Source organism: Eubalaena glacialis, chromosome 13, assembly GCF_028564815.1.
Source record: "Eubalaena glacialis isolate mEubGla1 chromosome 13, mEubGla1.1.hap2.+ XY, whole genome shotgun sequence".
Lineage (NCBI taxonomy): Eukaryota > Metazoa > Chordata > Mammalia > Artiodactyla > Balaenidae > Eubalaena > Eubalaena glacialis.
The window spans coordinates 65638309-65661026 of NC_083728.1; the positions used below are offsets into that span (position 1 = coordinate 65638309).

General features: G+C 44.4%; 2 protein-coding genes across 6 annotated transcripts in view; both read right to left on the minus strand.

Annotated features, from left to right (window-relative positions):
• Positions 1 to 12042, minus strand: part of TXNDC11 (thioredoxin domain containing 11) — a 64375-nt gene extending 52333 nt beyond the window's left edge. Inside the window, exons 1-3 of one of the 3 annotated variants that reach the window (XM_061208361.1) lie at positions 11660 to 12042; positions 4093 to 4309; positions 826 to 923 (exon numbers count right to left, since the gene is read on the minus strand). In XM_061208361.1, coding sequence (XP_061064344.1) covers positions 826 to 923; positions 4093 to 4309; positions 11660 to 11907 — 563 coding nt within the window. In that variant the 5' untranslated portion in view covers positions 11908 to 12042. Of the gene's footprint in view, positions 1 to 825; positions 924 to 4092; positions 4310 to 11659 lie in introns of those variants that run through there. The other 2 variants (XM_061208362.1, XM_061208363.1) reach the window with 2 other exon arrangements.
• Positions 12043 to 18103: 6061 nt separating this feature from the next.
• ZC3H7A (zinc finger CCCH-type containing 7A) overlaps positions 18104 to 22718 on the minus strand; it is a 34939-nt gene continuing 30324 nt past the window's right edge. For all 3 annotated transcript variants that reach the window (XM_061208871.1, XM_061208872.1, XM_061208873.1), the window contains 3 exons: positions 21535 to 21668; positions 19780 to 19943; positions 18104 to 18979 (listed from right to left, as the gene is read on the minus strand). In XM_061208871.1, coding sequence (XP_061064854.1) covers positions 18790 to 18979; positions 19780 to 19943; positions 21535 to 21668 — 488 coding nt within the window. In that variant the 3' untranslated portion in view covers positions 18104 to 18789. The remainder of the gene's footprint in view (positions 18980 to 19779; positions 19944 to 21534; positions 21669 to 22718) is intronic.

Here is a 22718-nt window from a genome sequence, read left to right on the forward strand (position 1 = left end):
CTTCCAACCAATTACAAACAGTAACAAACTTCCAACCAATTACAAACAGTAACAAACTTCAAGCCAATTACACTACACAGAGTCCAGAATCCCATCTCCTGTCTCCAAAATCCTTCAAGTCAGATTTTAGACATAACTTAACACCCACAGCAAGGTCTGGGCAGTTCTCCAAAATCAAACACCAGTATTTCTGCAGCAAAACGAGTACAGTGGCACCTGATGTGGTATAAAGACTATAGGTGGCCTCTTGGTACTTCAGGCCAGATGAATGCATTTGGGGACAAAGTTCATGGAAGTCTTTCAGGTTTTAAAAGCTCTCTGGATTTCAGAATGATAGATTATAGGATTGCGGACTTGTAGTCTTTTTCTTCCCAATTTGAAAAGATGTTAGATACCCTCCTGACTATGCTATGCTGCCAGGTAATGGGATAAGGACTTCTGTATATTTTTATACCATAAAATACTTTTCGAACGTTTGAAATGTTCAGCCACACAATGGAGTAACTGGTATAATAAAAACAATGCTATCGAATATGTAATGACATGAAAAAGTGTTCACAAAAGAAAGAAAAAGCAGTTGAAGAGACAGTATTACTACATGATCCCATTTTTTAATTTAAAAAGGGGGGGTGGATATGTATAGTCACAGGAGGATACAAATCAAAACACACAGTGATTATGAATGGCTAATAAAATCATAGATCCTTTTATTTACTTATTTTTGCTTATCTGTATTTTCTCAATTCTCTACAGTGAATATAACAAAATTCACTTTGAAACTGATAAACTTAATTGGAATTAGAAATGCTACTTGAAAGTTCTTACCTCCGATGATACAGATATATTACAGGAAAATAAAAGAAGTGTTTCTGTTTTCTGCATTTCCCCTGATTCCACCAACAGTTAACTGCGACAAACAACACCTGCAAGCCAAAGAAGGTTTCAAATGACTATAAATAGCAACTGAAAAATTGCCAAGATTTAAAAGATAAAATTATAGAAATGGAACAATTCCTCTCTGAAACAGAAAGTATTAAAAAAATTGTTTTGAGTGTTCAAAGAATGTCATCATTTACCACGACAAGGACAAAGAAAGACACCTGTCCACAGTGTCCAGCTAGGACTCTGAATATTTTGGAGTCTGGCCCAAGAGGAGAATGATTTGCTTCAAATTCAGAAGTGAATGACACCAACAAACTTTTTCTAAGCATGATTACACTAAAACTCAGTAGTAGGATGTGTCTTTTGTTAGTCAAACTGAGCATCTGAGAAGGAAAAAAATCTTACCTACAGATGAAATATCACAAATTTCAAAGGACCATTTTTAATAACTATATTAAAAACGAATAAAGATAATAGATGACTAGAGCTATGCTCTAAAATGTACCATTAGATAGCAAAATATGGATTAAGTATGTATTTATAGGTAAATGCTAAAGTATTTAAGGAGGAGTATCCCAATGTCCACAATTTACTTTGAAATGTACCCAGAATAAGATGGATTAACAGTTAGATTGTAGCAGAGTGTCTCACCTTTGCTACTACTGACATTTTGGGCTTGAATTGTTACAGGGTTTTTTGCTGATGTGATGTTGTTTTTGTTGGGGGTGGGGGGAGGGGAGGCTGTCCCACACACTGGATGCAGCATGGTGTAGGATCCCTGGCTTCTACCCATTAGATGCCAGTAGCATCCCCCTCAAGTGGTGACAACCAAAGACCTCTCCACAGTCCCAAAGGTCCTCTGAGAGACAAAACTGCCTCTAGTGGAGAACCACTGATTAGAGGGATGGTAAGATGAATAAACACATGATAAAACAAGTGTAATAAAATGGTGATAGAATTTAAGTGGCAGGTATATGTCACCTTTGCTATGTATTTTAAAATTTTTATAATAAAATATTGAAAACATATGAAGACTACAAATTAAAAGTCACTTTCAGATACCTTATATTTAGATAGCAATGTTGCTCAAAACTTAGTGGAAACTCTCAAGAGCTCCTTTTATAGTCTATCTATTAGAAAGAGCAACAATATCTTTACTAAGGTTGACATCTCAAAAATAGGGCACAATCTACCGTGTATGCTAATTTTATTAAGTAATGTGGCACAAAAAATTTTTGCCTGTTTCCAAAAATAAACCCAGTCCTTTTCCCTATTGAGAACATAGAACAATAAGCCCTCAATTTAGAAGAAGCTGAAAAAATTTTTTGAAAAAAGCAGAGCCCATCAGTTGTGGACGGCACTGTAACCTCTACCACTTGTCCCGTGACCTTTAACAAACCTCTCTGCCCTCTAAACCTGAGGTCCTGCTTCAGAGGAACAAGGCTACCAGCATCAGCTTGCAGGGCTGTCCTGAGGAACAGCATGGGCCTGCACACCAGCACACCATCCCTATAGTCACTCTGAAGGACATATTCCCTAGGCTGACAGTAAGATAACAAGTAATTGACACTTACCCTAAAATACAACAGATTCTCCCCTTTTTCCCCACAAGTTCTCTAAATTCAGAAAACTTGGGGAATGACTGACAAAGTGGTGATTTCCTTTAAGCTTGCCTCCCAGTGCTCCCTTAGAGTCCTTTCCTCCCTGCAAGTGCCGGATTGGTTACTATCAGCCATTTTTAAGGGGGGTGAGAGAGGGGGGTAAAGGGAAGACAAGGAATAGATCAATTCCATGGGTCCAAAGCTGGAACACAAAATCACAACCCCCTCAGAATCAACGTTATAGGGAATGAAGAGTTCTATTTAAATACTACTTGGTACTACACATTCAGGGATATAAAACAGTTAAAAAGGCTTTGCCAGGCTGGGCAGGAAGCCTAGCCACCTTTTATAACATTGTTTCTAAGAAAAACCAACTGAGAGTTCCAAATGAACTTCTGGAACTCAGCTGCACCACAAGTTACCCCAGATCAGTGGGTGTCAGCAGCAGCCTCTTAGAACCTGTGGGACGCTTTTCTGCTGGTTGCAATGACTGGGAGGAGCGATAGGGCATGTAGTGGGCAGAGGCTGTGGTACATACCCTGCAATGTTCAAAAGTGCTCTGCACAGGGAATAGTCATCCGCATCACCCAGAGCAGTTTTAAATGTCCTGCCAAATACTAATGTTGAAGGAAACCTGTTTGTTATTATTCAAGCTCAGAACCTAACTCCATTTTATATGTGAATCCAAAGCATGGCTTTTGTGTTCACTGAATTTCTTGGAAGGCAACTTCTTTTTAATTGAAGGCAGAAAGTACTTTGGTTCAGAACTTTACCAAGAGCTGTTCACCATTTAGAAAAATCAAATCACTGAGAGCAATGCCCTCATGGCACCTAAGTTGTCAACACATCCTACTTTTATGGGCCTGCATTTGTAACTGTCCCATTCACAGTGGTTCTACATAAAGGTACAGCACTTACATACTGAAACAACATGTGATCTAATTATACACCACTTTTCTTTTTCCGCCGATCTTTATGTTTCAATTAGCACATTAGATTGGCTATTTTGAAACTATATGTATAGGGAAGTTTTATCATCTATGAATTCCTTTTAAGGACAGAAAAAGGGACATCATAAAATACATACATAAGGACAACGGGGATCCACTGGATTTAAAACCACTGCCAGACAGAAGGCATATATATCAATTGCCTATATATCCCTCTTATCTAACACAAAGGTGGCATTCATTAAATATTTGTTGAACATAGTTCTGGTCCCGGGATTTAAAAGGTCTGCCTAGTTACACTGTACTCATGATACATAAATTTCTCTTACATAAAATAACTAATCAGCAAATATCAAATGTATATTCAATGAGGATTTTCAGTCTTCCCACCGAAGCCAAACAGCATGGCACCCTGAGATAAGCACTGGCCTGCATCACAAGGAACTGCAGAATCTCCTCCCTCTCCTGCCTCTGACCAACTATGACCATCACAATCAGAAATTCTATTTCTTTATAGAAGGCTTTACAATTTACAAAGTAAGGCTCCTGGCCTTCACCCTGGCAAAATCAGCCATCTGGGTAAGGTGTCTCTATGGGGATAACCAGCCCTGCACAGGAACTGACGGTCATTTGATTCTCAGGCTGAAGGTCAGCATTACCTGGTCTGAAAGCTGACTCGCTACTTGTTCAATTTCTGCCCTGGCGGCGATGGACTGCCCACACCACGGAGCGTAGAAGAACAGGAGCACCACCTCCGAATCCTGGCGAATGTGCTCTGCGTAGTCCAGCTGCCCCTGGAAGAGGTCAAGAACCGGAGACCTCGAGGAGAAAAAGCTGACAGGTGGCTTTGCTGGAATTATCACATCTTTCGCTCGACTAGAAAAAGAGCAAACACAAACAAGATTGTTTATCTTCTTCTAACAACAGCTCTGTGTGGAAGAAGAATGAAGCTTAAAAGAAAAGCCTTCTTTTGAAAAAGAAAATGGAGTTCCCAAAACACTGTCCTGGAGTATAAAAGTAATATTTTGTGCTAAGTTAAGGCAACATTTGGCTGAGAGAATGCAAGACATGAATAACATGTTAAAATGATTCTTGGACTTCCCCAGTGGCGCGGTGGTTAAGAATCCGCCTGCCAGTGCAGGGGACACGCATTTGATCCCTGGACGGGGATAATACCATGCCTCGGAGCAACTAAGCCCGTGCACCACAACTACTCAGACTGCACTCTAGAGCTCACGCGCCTAGAGCCCGTGCTCTGCAACAAGAGAAGCCACCGCAATGAGAAGCCTGCGCACCACAACGAAGAGTAGCCCCCGCTTGCCGCCACCAGAGAAAGCCCGCACACAACAACGATGACCCAACGCAGCCAAAAATTTTAAAACATAAATAAATAACAAAAACGATTTTTTAAAAATTTATTTATTTATTTTTGGCTGTGTTGGGTCTTCGTTGTTGTGCGCGGGCTTTCTCTAGTGGCGGCGAGCAGGGCTACTCTTCTTTGCGGTGCGCGGGCTTCTCATTGCGGTGGCTTCTCTTGTTGCGGAGCAAGGGCTCTAGGCGCACGGGTTTCAGTAGTTGTGGCACACAGGCTCAGTAGTGTGGGTTGCGGGCTCAGTAGTTGTGGCACATGGGCTTAGTTGCTCCGCGGCATGTGGGATCTTCCCGGACCAGGGCTTGAACCAGTGTCCCCTGCATTGGCAGGCGGATTCTTAACCACTGCGCCACCAGGGAAGTCCACAAAAATGATTCTTAACAATGTCTGCCCAGGTATGGGGTGAGAGGGCAGTGGAGAGCAGAAGAGAAGGGTGTCTTTGAGAGAGCGCCAAATCCTAACCACTAGACCACCAGGATGAGTTGAGAATGGTGTCTCTGAATAATCCAGATCCTTTCCTCCCCCACCCAAAAGACTCCATCCTCATCTCTCCGCAGCCTTGCTCTCCACAAAAGCCACTGATCTCCAGGGTTTCAGAGCCACCAGTGAGTCACTCAGAATTAAGGGGAGGGAGCACATGTGGCACCACTAATAGGCATGGGAAATGCTTACAATCAACTCATGTTTAGTTTATTGGCTGGAGTTGGCCTGTAGTTATCCAGGGCACTCAGGCAAAAGTAATAATTAAATAATAATGTAATTTCTCCAGATATATGTCATGATCCAAAGGTTAATAAAGATGAATAACAAAGCAACAGCCCATTTTACTGGAAAACAGGTTTCCTAAGTACGTATTTGAGATTCCCAGAAGGTCAGGAGGAGAAAGAAAATAAAACTAAACAAGTAGTCAGAAGTCACAGAGCTGCCACTATTTCCCCATCAAGACAAAAAGGTCTCGGTTCAAGCTGCACCCCACCAAGTTAAAGAATCCTAGTAAATGCCTTGAGCTGTCCACATATCTGCATTAAAATAGTATAAAACCATTATAGCAGCTTAGCTAAGAAACCAATAGAGGAAATAAAAATGGAACCCTAAAAAATATTCAATTAACCCAAAAGAGGTAATTCCCTGGCAGTCCAGTGGTTGGGACTCTGTGCTTTCACTGCCGAGGGCCTGGGTTCAGTCCCTGGTTGGGGGACTAAGATCCCGCAAGCCCCACGGTGCAGGGCGGGGGGGGGGAAAGAAAGCAGAAAAGGACCAAGAAAGGAACAAAACCCAGAAGGTACGAATGGAAAACAAATAGCCAGAAGGTAGACATAAACCCAACCATATCAATAATTACATTAAATATGAAAGGACTAAACCACCCAATTAAGAGGAAGAGATTGCCAGGCTGGATAATGAAGCAAAACCCAACCATAGGCCATCTAAAAGCATTTTGAACATAAAGACATAAGGATGGGAAAAAATAAACCACATAAATAGTAAGCATAAAAAAGCTGTAGTAACTCACTAGGAGAAAGGATAAATAAACTGGGGTGTATTCTTACAATTAAATGTTACTCAGCAATAAAAAAAAAGAACTGATACACACTATAACTGGATGAGTTTCAAAATAATTATACTGAATGAAAGAAGTCAGACACTAAAGAATACATATGAGTGCATTTATATGAAATTCCAAAACAGGCAAAACCAATCTATAATGAAATAAATCACATCAGTGGTTGTCTAGAGCTGGGAGTGGGGCAGGAAGGCTAACTGCAGAGGGGTACTGAGGAAATTTTCTGGGGACAAGGAAATGTTCTATATCTTGACTAAGAGAATGGAGATGGTTACATTTGCCAAAAGTCATGGACCTATACATGTAAAATGTGTGAATTTTACTGAACGTAAATTATACTACAATGAAGTTGATTAGCAAAAAGCTTTGCTGGTGTGTCACCTCCTTGGTGAGGATTGCTCTGATGAGTCTATCAGAAGCAGGCGGCTCTCAAATTTTTTTTATCTCAGCTTCCCGTTGAGAAGTTGCTTTCATAGCCCTCACCATAATCTGTAACTTACTTATTTTACCTGTTTATTAACTCCATGAGGGCAAGGATCCTGGCTCTCTTTTTCACTGTTATATACTCACTGTTTAGCAGTTCCCAGTACTCTGAAGTTCAGTAATTTGTGAAATGAACAAACCTGCCCTACACCTTACCTGAACCTATGTGAAAGCAAATTAAACATAAATCCATACAGACGTATATGATATTATTAAGAACAATCTGAAAGAATCAAAATGTCAGGGACTTCCCTGGTGGTGCAGTGGTTAAGAATCCGCCTGCCAATGCAGGGGACATGGGTTTGAGCCCTGGTCCAGGAAGATCCCACATGCCACGGAGCAACTAAGCCCGTGTGCCACAACTACTGAGCCTGCGCTCTGGAGTCCGCGTGCCACAACTACTGAGCCCGCGTGCCACAACTACTGAAGCCCGCCCACCTAGAGCACGTGCTCCACAACAAGAGAAGCCACCGCACCTCAGAGAAGAGTAGCCCCCGCTCGCCACAACTAGAGAAAGCCCACGCGCAGCAACACAGACCCAACGCAGCCAAAAATAAGTAAATAAATAAATACATTTATTTATTAAAAAAAACATCAGAAGGTCCATTTGCCTTACTAGGGGTGATTCTAAGGAACACCTAATTGTGTTCTAACTTTACACATGTGCAAATGGACTTGATAATCTGGTTTCTCAGAAAATAGCAAAGTAGAAAGAAGGAGGAACAGGAAGGAATGTGCTGCTAGCTCTGAGATATGCAGCAGCCAGCCAGATACTTAGGATCAAAAGAGAAATCACACAAATACCCAAGACCTAAGCTACTCTAAGAGCCTTGGGTCACTTAGTTTGAGGAAAAGAGTCCACCCCCTTCTCTACATCTAGAAGGTGTCAGCTTCCTGAGTTAAGACAGTTTTAAATATATTGCTTCCCTATTTTAACCAAAAATTATTAACATCATAAAGTAATGCCGTTAAAGGTTGCTATTAAATGCAAATCTCCTATTTATGCACTCACACTAACATTTTAACTCTGCAATCAGGGAGGTCTGTCTATGTAAAATATCTTCATAATCTGAAAAACAGTCACTTACACAATAATTCAAAAAAAAAAAAAAGTTCAGTAAGCAAATGCTACTGTGCTTCAGGCACTGCTCTACAGGAACCAAGGCTATAGGAGGGAGCACATGTTCTCAAGGGGCTTCTTTTCTCAGGGAGGGAGACAGGCAAACAACCAAATGTGTAAACAAACATAAAACCACACAAAATGATCATGTTCTGCGGAGAATTTAACACAGTGATGAGACAGGAGACCTGGAAGCTCCTCGATGGGGTGGTGGGCAGGGTGGTATCTTTTAAGCTAAGACCTGAGTGACAAGAAGACAGTCATTAAGACGGGAATAAAGACACAGACCTACTAGAGAATGGACTTGAGGATATGGGGAGGGGGAAGGGTAAGCTGTGACAAAGTGAGAGAGTGGCATGGACATATATACACTACTAAACGTAAAATAGATAGCTAGTGGGAAGCAGCCGCATAGCACAGGGAGATCAGCTCGGTGCTTTGTGACCACCTAGAGGGGTGGGATAGGGAGGGTGGGAGGGAGGGAGATGCAAGAGGGAAGAGATATGGGAACATATGTATATGTATAACTGATTCACTTTGTTATAAAGCAGAAACTAACACACCATTATAAAGCAATTATACTCCAATAAAGATGTTAAAAAAAAAGAGATTAAAAAAAAAAAAAAGTAAATGGCAACCATGAGCCAAGTCATAGTTTGATACTTCTACTTGATCGCATCTTATTCCTGAGTTATGACACTGAATAAATATCTTTCAACAAGAAAAAAAAAAAAAGAAGACAGTCATGCAGAGGAGAGGGAGGTCTTGCAGCAAATAAGTGACACATTTCTCAGCAAGTCCAAAATGCTCCTCTTTGGAGGTATTATTTTTCTACTATTCAAATTTCGTCTTAAAAGTTAAATACGCAATCTGAGGGGAAACGTAGGTCTGTGACAGTCAGACAGAGAATAATCATCAACTTAGCACTGTTGCGCTGCATGTTCAGAGCAGCTCCTCAAGTAAACGAGCCAGACAAACCCACCGCCCGCCAAAAAGCAAACATTAACCAGGGCAGAGAAACACACGCCTCTGCCCTGACAGCAACATTCACGAGTTTCCATTTAACTCCTAAATTCGCTCTCGTTTTTGAGAAACTATACCTAGATCAAAGATTTCCTGCAGCTTTGAAGTGTAAATCTCAGGCACCAAAAACTCAAGAGTTGGTTGCAAACAAGGAAGGCCTGTTGCAACTCCCAATTTTTGTATGAGACTCATACTCTACACTTCCTCCGAAAGGATCTGAAGCGGCTTTGAGCTTACAAAATGAAATACAGCAAAATGAATATACAAAGCAAAATACATATAGAGATAATAGAGACAAACACACACAATTTTTTTCCCCACAAAAAAACACACGCACAAATCAGGGTAAAAGGAAAGTGAGGATGAAGTCATGGAGATTCAATGCATAGAAAAGCAGGTAGGATAGAGATTTAAGTGCCCAGAAATGCACAATTATTCATAGTGTTTCAACCCCAAATCAACCTTTTCTTAATGCTATCTGATTTGAACTCAGCTAAGCAACAAGACAGTGAAGAGGGCTGTCACCTATTTCAGGCCTGGAGCTATTAATAAAAATTAATTAAAAAAAAATTCTACTCTCCTTTAAGCCTCTGTCCTCATTAACACAAAGATCTTAAAAGTAAAATAGGAAAAGAGTGGCAGAAATGTTAGAGTCAGTAGTAGAGCGATAAAGTAGTATCATGACACCATTCCATCAAAGGAGACTCTAAAAAAATCAATCTGAGTCTATTAAAAGACTGTGAAATTTGCCAGTGGCACACAAAGACGCTGGACAGGCAAGCAGCCTGTTCACTGGTTCACTCTCCTTGCCTGAAGTACATGGGGACCTTGCTCAGTCTGCTCTAGTAATTGGATTTACACTCTTCCACCTTCCTGAAATCTCAAAGCACTTTCGTATCTATTAAGCCCTGTTCTCTCAGAGCAAACACCGCAGGTTATTACTATAGATGGACAAAGTGATGCAATTAAGTCCCCCAACCTTTGCAGGAGAGAAAACCTCTCCTCCTAATTTGAATCCAAATACCACCTTGCAATATTCTACCTTGTAAAATACTTTGTCTAATTTCCTTGTACAGGACGTGATAAAGAACAAGGCAAAGAGACTAATTCCTGACAATAAAGGATTCAAATTCCAGTTCAGCCACTTATTAGGCGGATGTGATTTGGGGCAAGTTTTGCATCACGACCAAAGCTCCACTCCTTCGTGTGTAAATTGGAAGGGTAAGAGTATGTATATCCAGACTTTACTGGATTGAGACTTAAGTGATCCATACTAGGCTCTCAGATCATGTGTTAAGTGAATGAATGCATTCATGTAATCTGTAGTTCTCGAACAGACGATTCTGTTCCCCAGAGGGCATTTGGTACTGTCTGGAGACACTTGTGGTTGTCACACTGGGGTGGAGGGGTAGGAGCAGGTAGTAGGTACTGGCATGTAGTAGGTGGAGGCCAGGGATGCCGCTAAACATCCCATAATGTACAGGACAGCCCGCCACAAGGATTATCTGACCCAAGATATCAACAGTACCAAGGCTGAGAAACCCCGCTGGTAGTATAGCACCCGGCACATAGCAAATGCTCAATGATAGTTATTATAATTTGTTCTTTCCACTACAATCCCCAATCCTTTGACATCTCTTTGACAACAGGGGCCACGTATTGTCCTTAACAGACTCAATAATAATGTTCCAAGTTGAAATCTTCCTCGTGGCCAATATGCCAGTCAGTGGCACCACAGATTTATATATTGGAGTCCCAAGAGATACACTGTGGATTTGGGAGCCCAAAAGTACTCCTGAAATTTAAAGTAAATTTTCTATTTGTGTCCTTTCCCAAAGAGAGACATTAACTCTCACTCTTCCTGTTCACTACACTCCAGCCTACTCAGGCCTTCCTTCCAGTTCCAGGAAAACACCAGCCTTGTCCAGCCTCAGGTCAAAGGACCTTTGCACTTGCTCCTTTCTCTCCCCTGAACGCTTCCCCCAGATCTCCCCAATGCTGGCTCCTTCCCCTTCGTGGGTGTGTTTCCTATCTAGCTCCCTTAGGAAGGCCTTTCTGCCCCACCCTCTTCGCTTCTATTCCCCGCACAGCACTTACTGAAGCTCTCTAAAATTATATTGTTTTCTTATTTACTGTCTGTACCACCCCCTGGAATGCAGAACAGGGACTTTTTATCTTCATCGCTCACCTGGCTGAGCGCTCCGCACACAGCAGGTGCGGATAATAATCGCTATATCGATGAGTGCATGAATTCTCAACATGTGGGACGCTAAAGGTTGTCTACGCCTAGCCTAGGCATAAGGGAAATAAAATGGGTGATAAATGAGGGTCCTGCAGCCTGGGCAGAAGTCACAGGTGCACCCTCAAGAAACCCCAACAGCTGACAAGCAGCTCGAAACCTGGCCCGCCTTCCTCAGTATTAAAATGGGAGGAAGGGGCGCCGGGCAGCACCCCAAAACCTCGCCTTATGGCTCGCTGGCCGGAGAGAAGGGAGCGCGGCGGGCATGGCCGCATGCTGGAGGAGGGTCAAGTCCATCGCTCCAGGCAAAGTCAGGCCCGACTTCCCGGGAGGCCGCTACGACCCTCGACCCCGAGGCCCAAGACGGCTACGCGCCGCCCGCCGGGCCGAGGGGGCGCCGGGCCCGGGGGTGCGGGCCGCCTCACCTGCAGGTGAACTTGAGTGCGAGGAGCAGCGCGCAGCCGAGCGCCACGGCCCCGCAGAGCAGCTCGGGCCGCCGGCGCGCCATGAGGGAGGCGCCGCGCAGCCCGCGGCGGAGCCGGCCCTCCGAGGAAGCAGCCGGGGCCGGGCTGAGGGAGCCGGAGCCCGCGGGGCCGCCGCCACCGCCACCCTCGTCCTCGGCGTCGTCGCTGCTGCTGCCGCCGCCGCCGCCGCAGCCTCCGCATTCCGACATTACATGCTCCCCGTCGCCGGCTTTATACCGCCGCCGCCGCCAAGGGCCCGAAGGCCCGGCCCGGCCCGTCGCTCCCCAATCCCGCAACTCGCCGAGCCAGCTAACCCGGACGGTCCACGTCAGCCCCGCCACAGCCGCGGCGCCCGCCCACGCGCAGGGGGCTCCGCCCCCACCCGAGAGGCTGCGTGGACACCGCCCATCAGCCCCGCCCCCAGAGAGCCACGCCCCCTCGCTTACGGAGTCTGCGCGGACCCGTTCCCCGCTGGCAGCGGGGCAGCCGCGGCGTAGTCCCACAGGCCCCGCCCCCGTCCCTGACGTATGCGCCGAAGCCGCCGTGGCCACATGCTCGCGACGGTACCCAGTCCACTGAGTCTGCGCAGGCGCCGGCGCCTAGCGTCCGGCGACTCCTATCCCGGCATGCAGCCAGCGCAGACCTCAACAGCTCCGGGCTCCAGGGAGTCCGCGCTTGGCTGCTTGAGTTTAAAGAGCCGTGATGGTGACAGCAGTCGTGTCTGCTAATATCACTACAGGCTCCGGAGGATGTAGGTGCCATTTATTGTCCCCGCTTAATGAAAGGAAAATACGTACAGAGGCGAGACGTGCCCGCGGATCCAGGAGTGAGGCGGGAGAGGTCACGGCCTCGGTTTACACATCTGTAAAATGGGGGTGATATCAGTACCACCCTCACAGAGCTGCTTTGAGGATTTTGTTTATATAAATTTATTTTATTTATTTGTGGCTGTGTTGGGTCTTCGTTACTGTGCACAGGCTTTCTCTAGTTGCGGCAAGCGGAGGCTACTCTTTGTTGCAGTGCGTGGTCTTATTGCAGTGGATTCTCATTGCGGAGCACGGGCTCTATCTAGGTGTGCGGGCTTCAGTACTTGTGGCACACGGGCTCAGTAGTTGTGGCTCGTGGGTTCTAGAGTGCAGACTCAGTAGTTGTGGCACATGGGCTCAGTTGCTCCGCGGCATGAGGGATCTTCCTGGACCAGGGCTCAAACCCATGTCCCCTGCATTGGCAGGCGAATTCATAACCACTGCGCCACCAGGGAAGCCCTGCTTTGAGAATTAAGTGAGGTCATTGATGGAAACTGCCGGGCCGATAGTGAGTACTCAATAAATTTTAGTGACTGTCGTCTCCCAGTGTCCATTTCCTGCACCAGTGAAGTGCTGTGCGCCTGAGCACCATGTCCCTACATCACACCCCTGGGAGGAGGGTCTGTACAGCCTGTACTCACTTCACAGGTGGGAAAACCGAGGCTTGGAAAAGCCACGTGACTGCGGCCACAAAGCTAGTAGGTGAGGAATTAAGGCTCAAAGGCAATTTGGTTAACAAGCCGCTCCAGCGACACACTGTTGACTCTAAATCCTCTGTGACTCTAAATGTTAGGTCCTTACTAAGTAAGTTTTTTTTTTTTTTAATTATTTTTGGCCGCGTTGAGTCTTTGTTGCTGCGCGGGCTTTCTCTAGTTCTGGCGAGTGGGGGCTACTCTTCGTTGTGGTGCGCGGGCTTCTCATTGCAGTGGCTTCTTGTTGCAGAGCATGGGATTTGGGCATGCGGGCTTCAGTAGTTGTGGTACACGGGCTCAGTAGTTGTGGCTTGCAGGCTCTAGAGCGCAGGCTCAATAGTTGTGGCGCACGGGCTTAGTTGATTTGCGGCATGTGGGATCTTCCTGGATCAGGACTCGAACCCCTGTCCCCTGCAGTGGCAGGCGGAGTCTTAACCACTGCGCCACCAGGTAAGTCCCTCTAAATAAGTTTTTGTGATTAAAAACAAGTCGGAGAAGGATGAAATGTGAGTTGAGAGTGACAGGAAGGGATTGTTTCCCTGAGACAAGTGTACCTGGAGCTAAGAGAATGTCCATAATTACCAAATTGCTGGGGCCACAGATCTAGACTCGACTTCCGTTGTCAGTAACTACAAACCAGGCAGATAAAACTCGGAGGGAACTAAGGCAGTATGATGCCACGCAAAAAACCCAAAAAAACAGAAGATGAGACCCTACCTGTGCCGCAAGCCAGCCGCATGACCCCGGTGCAGATTTTCCAGGGATGTAAAATGTGCTATGAATGGTCACCTTCGTAGGTGACCCAGAGCATTAAGTGTGTTAACCGCGGAGGCCCAACATGGTAGCTCATATTCACCTGCCATTTTGCTCTTTGGTTTCTACATCTCTTTGTTCTTTACTTCCTTCTTTTGTATTAAGTGGATCTTTTCTAAAACATTATTAATTCCTTTAATGATTTAAAACTTTTTTTTTTAGTTACTTCAGATTTATACTAACTTAATTCCAGTAAGATACGGAAACTGCTCCAATGCAGCTCCGTTTCCTCCTCCCTTTCTTATGCTATTATTACTTTTTTTAATCTACTACAAACTGAATAATATAGTGTTACATTATTGTTTTATATAATCTTATTGGAAGAAGCTAGAAGAGAAAAAATGTATTTCTAGTTTTAAAAAAAATATTAACCTTATTTACCGTTTCTAGTTCTCTTGATTTCTTTGTGTAGATTTGAGTTACATAGTATATTACTAACAAAAACAAATATGGTCCAAAGTCACCGGTACCCATTCACTGTAGGTTGCTAGAACAGAATCCACACTACTCTTCCGTAAGACACCTGTTGTTTGCACAGGCCTTTATAAGGTTCAAAGTACTTTTGCTGCCTGTGGGTTATCTCATGAGACCCACAGTATCTTATGGCAATGCAGGGCGGCATCTTACAGGCCAGGAAACCACCCTGGATCAATAAAAGGATGTTTCCTTTACTATTCTCTTTCTAGACATCTGGCTGCTGCTCTGGCCCTAGATGTTCTCCTGAAACAGTGATAAATTCATTTCAGATTACACCAGGCCATCTGGGTCAGGCTGCACTGCTCTTCAAGGCTACGTCAGCCCTAACTAGTCCACATCAACCAATAACTGAGCTTTCATGTCCACTTGTTATACCATGGTCAAGGTGGTGGCATTTGAGTAGGGGGCAGGGGGACGATTACATATATTTCTCCCAGGTATTAATCCTTTTCTTAGAATCGGAGAGAAATAATGCTTGTTAATTTTTTTCTTAATCAGAGGTCGCTCTTTTTTTTTTTTCTTTCGTGTGCTAATAATCATTTTTCCCCTGCCCCAAATTTTGTAATTCTGTCTTTTTAACTGTCTCATTACTATTGTTTCTAAACCAAATTTGGTTATTTTAAAAAGTGAGTTACTATGGTAACTCAGTATCACTTGCTTCAAATATTTTATTCTACTTTGTCCTTTCAGCAGTTTCCTTTTTTTAGGTATATAAATTTATTTATTTATTATTTTTGGCTGCGTTGGGTCTTTGTTGCCGCGTGTGGGCTTTCTCTAGTTGCGGCGAGCGGGGACTACCCTTCGTTGCGGTGCGCGGGTTTCTCATTGCAGTGGCTTCTCTTCTTGCGGAGCACGGGCTCTAGAGCGCAGGCTCAGTAGTTGTGGCACACGGGCTTAATTGCTCCGCGGCATGCGGCATCTTCCCGGACCAGGGCTTGAACCCATGTCCTCTGCATTGGCAGGTGGATTCTTAACCACTGCGCCACCCATCAGTTTCCTTAAATCTGAGTCTCTGGTGTGGTATTCTGTCAGTGTTTCTTACACAAGAAAACCCATATTTTACATTCTGTAGTTTCAACTAAATTTAAAAGTTGAAGTACAGTTGATTTACAGTATTGTGTTAGTTTCAGGTGTACAGCATAGTGGTTTTTTGCAGATTATGTTCCACTATAGGTTATTACAAGATATTGGGTAATTCCCTGTGCTATATACAAGGTATAGTAAATCCTTGTTGCTTATCTATTTTAGGTATAGTAGTTTGTATCTGTTGATCCCATACTCCTAATTGTTCCTTCCCTCCCTCCCTCTCTCCTTTGGTAACCATAAGTTTGTTTTCTGTGTCTGTCTGTTTCTGTTTTGTATATAGATTCATTTGTATTATTTTTTTAGGTTCCACATATAATGGATATTATATAGTATCTATCTTTCTCTGACTTAGTTCTCTAAGCATAATATCCTGTGGCCCATCCATGTTGCTGCAAATGGCAATATTTCATTCTTTTTATGGCTGAGTTAATATTCCATTGTACGTATATATACATATATATAGCATATATATATGTATAAAACATCTAATGCTTGTTTTTTTTTTATTTTTTATTTTTGGTTGCGTTGGGTCTTTGTTGCTGCGTGTGGGCTTTCTCTAGTTGCGGCAAGCGGGGGCTACTCTTCGTTGTGGTGCGCGGGCTTCTCATTGCGGTGGCTTCTCTTGTTGTGGAGCAGTGCTCTAGGTGCACAGGCTTCAGTAGTTGTGGCACGCGGGCTCATTAGTTGTGGCTCAATGCAGTTGAGCAGTTGCCTACAGCTTGAAAAGCAGGGGGAGTGGGTAGACTAGGGTGTGGGTTTGGTTTGGTTTTGTTTTAGGTAATGAAATACTCTAAAATTCATTGTGGTGATTGTAGCACATTTGGAATCTACTAAAACCATGGATTTGTACTTAAAAATGGTAAAACTTGTTATAAAAATTGTATCTCAATTTGTTAAATGTTGAAGAAAATCCACCCTGGAGGAGATATGGAGATAAACATGTCCAAGTAGACATGCCAGTTATTAGTTTCGTCTGCTGTTAATATTCGGGTTTTGCTCTTTCATACTTTTTTTTCCTTGTCCTTTTCCCCCTGTCACACCTCGTTCTCCTCTTCGCTTCTAGGGTGGAGGTGTGACTTCACCATGGAATAATTAGCATTGACTTCCTGCTGCTGAGACCAACGCTGTGGCCAGGGGGGTTCTTAGCCGAAATGAGGCAAAAAACTGGATGATTTAGGCAGAAATGGAATTTACTGAAAGGATAGTTCAGAGCACAGAGAACTGCAAGAAAGCCCAGGCACAGAGAATTTGAGGTGGGGATGTGGGTGTGGAAAACAAAGAATTCTCGTCTTGACCGGTCAAACTTTAAGTTTCTAGCCTAGATTCCAAAGGTTCAGACAACCAACTTGTTAAACTGCAAGCTAAAACAGAGCACCAGAGACAGCTTTTTAACATCTATTCTCCCTGGAAAGAAAGGATAAAAGGAGTTTGGAAGGATGGAGAAGAAAAACATCATGAAGGCCATCAGACTAGGGAGACCTAGCAGAATGATAACACTGCCAGTCTGCTCTACAGAAACAGATTACTTATTTGGCAAATAAGATGCACTCCTAACGCACCTGCCAAATAAAACTGGTCCCAACCGCCTTCCATTCATGGGAGGGAAACCAGTCTCCTGCGGTCTTCAAGGAGTCCCCCGGGCTTGCCTTTCACTCTGCAGCCTCTGGTTCTGCTGAAGGCACCGCTTCTCTCTCATCTCTCTACTTGCAGCCATGCTCCCCCCACCCAGGCTGGACTCGCACTGAACAAAGACCCTTTTCTGTTTGCCACAAACCCCACTGACTCAAGGTTGTCATGAAGAGGTGACTTTCGAGCCCATCAGCCATTCCTTCTGACTCCCACCCCCAACAGGGACTCTGCACTGGCAGTGTCCTCATGAGGTGGCGGCCTCCAAGCCCTGACAATGACTCTTCTCCCTAGCTCGCCAGGTCAGGAGCAGATCTGGGTCTCAGGACAGCTCAGCCCCTTCCTCGTCTCTGCAAGCCCGTCCTGACCACACCTTCAGTGGTCTTTCAACAACCGAAACGGCCCTATAGAAGGCGCTGTGCTAGACAGTTGTGTCTGTGGAATCCCACAGCCCACGTCTTAGCTGACCGTGTGTCCCCTTGCTGGGCATTCATCTGAATGAGACACAGAAGAGCCCCCAGAGGGGTTAGCATGTCAGTCAATAAGAGAAGCCTCTTAGCAACGTGAATCGGAGGAGAGCGGGACAGAGAGAAAGTTGCTGCCATGTCTCTCTAATTTGCCTTCTGTCATTAATTGCTTAAATGAAAGTGTTTTTTAAAAAAATCTAGGGAATTCCCTGGCAGTCCAGTGGGTAGGAGTCCACACTTTCACTGCTGAGGGCCCAGGTTCGATCCCTGGTTGTCGGGGAACTGGGATCCCCACAAGCCAAGCGGTGCGGCCAAAAAAAAAAAAAAAATCTAACCTTGTGATTTTAGTACCCAGTTTTAACAATTTTTTAAGGAACTGGCAAGGACCACACCAAAAAAATGAAAGACATCTATATATAAAATCTTTATTACGGGCAGTATTGGTCCATACACTACACAATACCAACAGTACAAGTTTAATCTTTCAAAATCATCATCTAAACAGCAAAAGACCAAGAAATAAAATTTGAGTCAACTGATTATTTTTCAAAATATTCTCAATGCACATTATCCTCAGTTCCCTTATTATAGTGAAACATACAAATACAGAAAAATACCCCATTTAACATATACTAGTGTTAAATGGTTATTTGGCTTAAAATCTGAGTTAAGAAAATCCTTTTTAGCAACCTACATACAGATAAGTAGCAAACTTTATTATATTAGACAAATTCATTCCTCTTAAAACATGTGAAGAATTTTCATCCATCATGTGTTCTGATCCTAGTACAGTGTTTCTCTCTCACCATCATGATTCTTATCTGAAGGACCAACTCAAGAAGTTGTCCTCAACATAACCTTATCCTCTTCCCCAACACAATTCATCCAAAAGTCTGTTCAACAGTTGGCAACCAGTAGCGGTCGCTTTGCCATTTGATGCCGTGAGAGCCTGGCCAAACCTGTCAAACAGCCCGTTTTCCTACCTACTGTGGGTTGCTGCTCAGGAGGGATGAGAGACGCCAATACAAGCAGAAAATCTGCAGCTCCTCTGCTACGTGCCTTACAACACTTTCAATTTTTCTGGTCAATGCTCTGATTAGGTAACATACATAAAAGCCAGCATATTAGTTTAAATCTTTAAACAAAAAACTATATTTTCCAAAGTCATTATCATTGGGGGCAATTAAGTGATCTTTTCGTGCTTTGTTGAGCTTCATCTTTAGGGCATCTCTTCTCTCTTCCCATTCATGAAGTTCAGCATTGCCATGTGCAAATTTACAGCTGCTTCCTTCCGTGCAGGTACCATTCATATACCTGTTAGGACAAGTCAGCTTGGTAAGCGTCCACCAGCTTGGTAAGCATCCACCAGTTGTTTATAAAAATCTTTAAAATGTGCTCTTCACTACCTTTATGGTTTGCATTAAACTTTTAGCTCGAAATCTTAATCCTAGAAAAATGAATATTTTATTGCCTTGACATCTACAATAATTAGTACTTTAAACTATTTAAATGCACTATTTAATGAAAAATACAGATTGTTGGGGAAAAAAAGACTACGCTCCTTCTTGATGCAGTGGAAAGAAATCAGAAGGGGCAGGAAGTAAAAAATATCTTCAATAATTCTATGTATCACATGGATCTAAGTTTGGAAGTCAAATAGAAACAACAAAATGAGGAGCAATTCAAAATTATCTAGCTTTTCATTGAAAAATTTTCTAAGTAAACTTAAAATACTAATATTTTCCTTTGACCTGAGAAAGTTCCAGATTTATACTTGGAATATAATTCAAAGGCAGTTTCAAAACTGATGAACATCTACTACGAGAAAGATTATTGTGAAGGGTCAGAGAATCTCCACTGCCAGTTCAGAGATCACTTGGGCAAGCCTGAATGAACTTATTTCCCTATTTGGTTATTTTTAAGACTTTCACGCCAGTACCGGCAGACTAGTGAATCTTTTCATGGAACGCAGAAGAGTGAAGAAATGTTCAAGGAGCAACTAAACTTTGAGCTCAAATCCAAGCATCCAGGATTAGAAGATTTTATCACCCAGATACTCTGTCTACTCACAAGGTCAGCAGTTTTCATGTGGGAAACTGAAGAGACCCACGTACCTATCGCAAATACTAAAATATCCTGTTGGAAAGCGGTGCTGCCAGCAGTACTGGTCATCTTCAGTGTGGAAAACCTTCTCCTTGTGCTTCTCCGAGGAGATGTGGCCCTGCCACTGCTTCTCACTGTTGCAGTTCTTCCCACACATCCAGCAGTGGAAGTCCACCTAGAGTGCACGGAAGACACGCATCCCGTCAGTGGCTGCTGTCTGTGTGGCCCCCGACGGGTCACCTGTGTTCAGGCACCAGAACAACTAGAAACGACTCCACCCAAGACCCAGACTCTACTCTTGGGGAGCCCGTCCAGTGGGGGAAGCTGGGTGAGAACGTAAAACTCAAAGTCAAGAGCAGGACCAAGGAGAGGGCGGCCAGCACACAGGAAGCAGAGAACAGGGGCGATGGACGGACCAGGCCAGGGGTCCAGGCAGGCTCTGGCAAGGAGCTGGTGTGCAAACAAGGGAGTCTGTCGGCAGGACAAGGGGCCAGATTCAAACAAGGATTCCGGGGAGGATTCATACCACGAGGGAAAGCAGAGAGGATGTGAAAACCCGGGACTCGCCCACTGCAGAAGGACGAGCAACTCCATCCTTGCACATGAACTGAGCCCCTGCTATGGGCCAGGACTTGTGCCAGGGGCCAGGGAAGTACACGTGCTGGGAAGACACCTCCCTGGGGGCACAGACCCACACATTAGGAACCCTGTGCTCCCACATATGCAAGCGTGCAGTGTTTCAGTAGTGTTGACTATTTCCCAAATGCCCTGCAACACTGGGTAAGAACAGGTTCGCAGAGACAGGTCAACCTCATGACCCAGCAAGTTGGGGTGACCCTGGCTCTGGAAACCCTGGTGGTACTTAAGAAAAGGTGGTGAGGGGATCAGTGCTGAGCCTTGGCAGAGAAAGCAGGGTTCACAGGGCGTATCGTGCACAAAGACGTGTCCATGACCCACATCTGAATGACTCAATACGGAGAAGGGACAAAAAACAAGAAACAAGGAGTAGAGTAACGCATACGCCTGTCAGTTTGAAAAAAACATGCCAGGCAGAGCAATAGGTTAGGAATAAACAGTCCAAGATATGTAAACATGGCCTGGAAAAATATACACTGGATCTGGTCCCTCTGGGAAAGGGGGACAACTGGGGTTCCAACTTTATCTGTGACATTTTATTTACTTTACAGAAGCAAACACAACAAACTGTTAACATCGGTTCACCTGGGATGGTGGGCTCAAGACAGTCATTATACTACCCCCTTCACTTTTTTGAAAAATTTAAAAGACCGCCAAAACAGTAAAAGACCACAGGTGACTTAACGTCTCTGTAGAACCCAGAGGCAGAGGCCAGACTGCAGGACGGTGATAAGAGAACAAGAGGACTTGGGGGAGGGGGACCCCACATTTCCTGAGCACTTTCCGTGGGCCGGCACTGGGATAAACCCGCAGGCTCATCACACTTCGTGGCTCCATCACAAGCAACCCCCTCAGAGACGTTCAGTAACCTGCCCAGTGTCACAGGCTAGTAAGGAGACGGAAGCAGGACTCGGACTCACAATTTCCTGGCTCCAGAGTTGGAAAAAAGATCTAGGAAAGGCATTTTTAGGATGAAGAGGCTTAAACTAACAGTGGAGAGCCAGCGCGGAGAGAAAATGAAGATAAGGGGGAGGGCAGACCGGGGGCGAGGGAGCCAGGTTTTGGAGAAGGTGGGAAAGAAAAGAAAGGCCTGGAAGCAAAGGTGAGGGGAACCAACCTGGGGTACTTACAGTAACTTCCGCGTAATCTGTCGGCATGTGAATTTGCTTTCCATTTTCTTTGTTTGACTGACTGGCTACATCATCGCTTTTTTCATTTTTTTGGCTCTTTAGCCAGAGTTCATAAAACTGCTCCATATCTTGTACTAAAGAAAAATGAACTCCTTTCAGCAGCAAATATTTAAATACGCCATTTAAATACACACAAGAACACACACTCTTTTGGTATCAGTCGGTGCAATTTTCAAAAGAAACTTGAGAGGGCTGAATGGAAACTGATCGTATTTAGACACGGAGAGACAGTCCATTTCCAGACTCTCAGGGGTAAGAATCAAATTCAGGACTGTAAGACCACAAACGTTAGTTTTCTTTTTTTTTTTTTAATAGTTAGTTTTCAAGATTAACTCCTCCCTGCATTTGCAAGACACTATGGGGGTGTTTAAAATTCAGAAACCATTTCAAGGGCATTGCTGAAAAGGAAAGCCTCGGCACGGCTTCACGATGCCCCACGTTAAACACTTGCTACCGCTGCTGTAACCACACAGGCTACTTACACGGCTCCTCACTGTCTACTGAGAAACCTACTATAAGGACCGAGATTCTGACCCTGGTGGGAGCCCGTCAGTTGAGCCACAGTCCCAGAAGACCGACATGCTGGGGTGCAACTTACAACAACACAGCCATGACCAGGTGCTGGGCAGTGGCTGCAAGCTACTGGAACAAGTGTATCCGGCATTACTGTCAAGCGATAAAACCAAGGTTTCTCAACCTCAGCACCGCCAACATTCTGAGCCAGAAAACTCTTCGCTGTCGGTGGCAATCTTGTGCGTGTAGGATGTTTAACAACACCCCTAGCCTCTACCCACTAGCTGCCAGTAGCACAGCCCTACAAGTCATGACAAATGTCCAGACGTTGCCAAGTGTCCCCAAGGGGAGAGAGGTGTGTGTGTGGCAAAATTCATCCCCAGTTGAGAGCCACTGAGTTTAAAAAAAAATCTGGTAATGAGGATCTGGTCAAAACTCGGCTTTACTGCCTGCCCAAGTGTTTCTATGATTAGAGGTAAACTAGGAAATTCTTCTTCCTTCAGACCAGTGGTAGCAGGAATCACTGCAAGAACCCTGATTTGCAAGGACACCTTCAATAAGGCCCAACTCTATGTCGCCACTCCAAGCAAGAAGGAGTCCTGTCCACACAA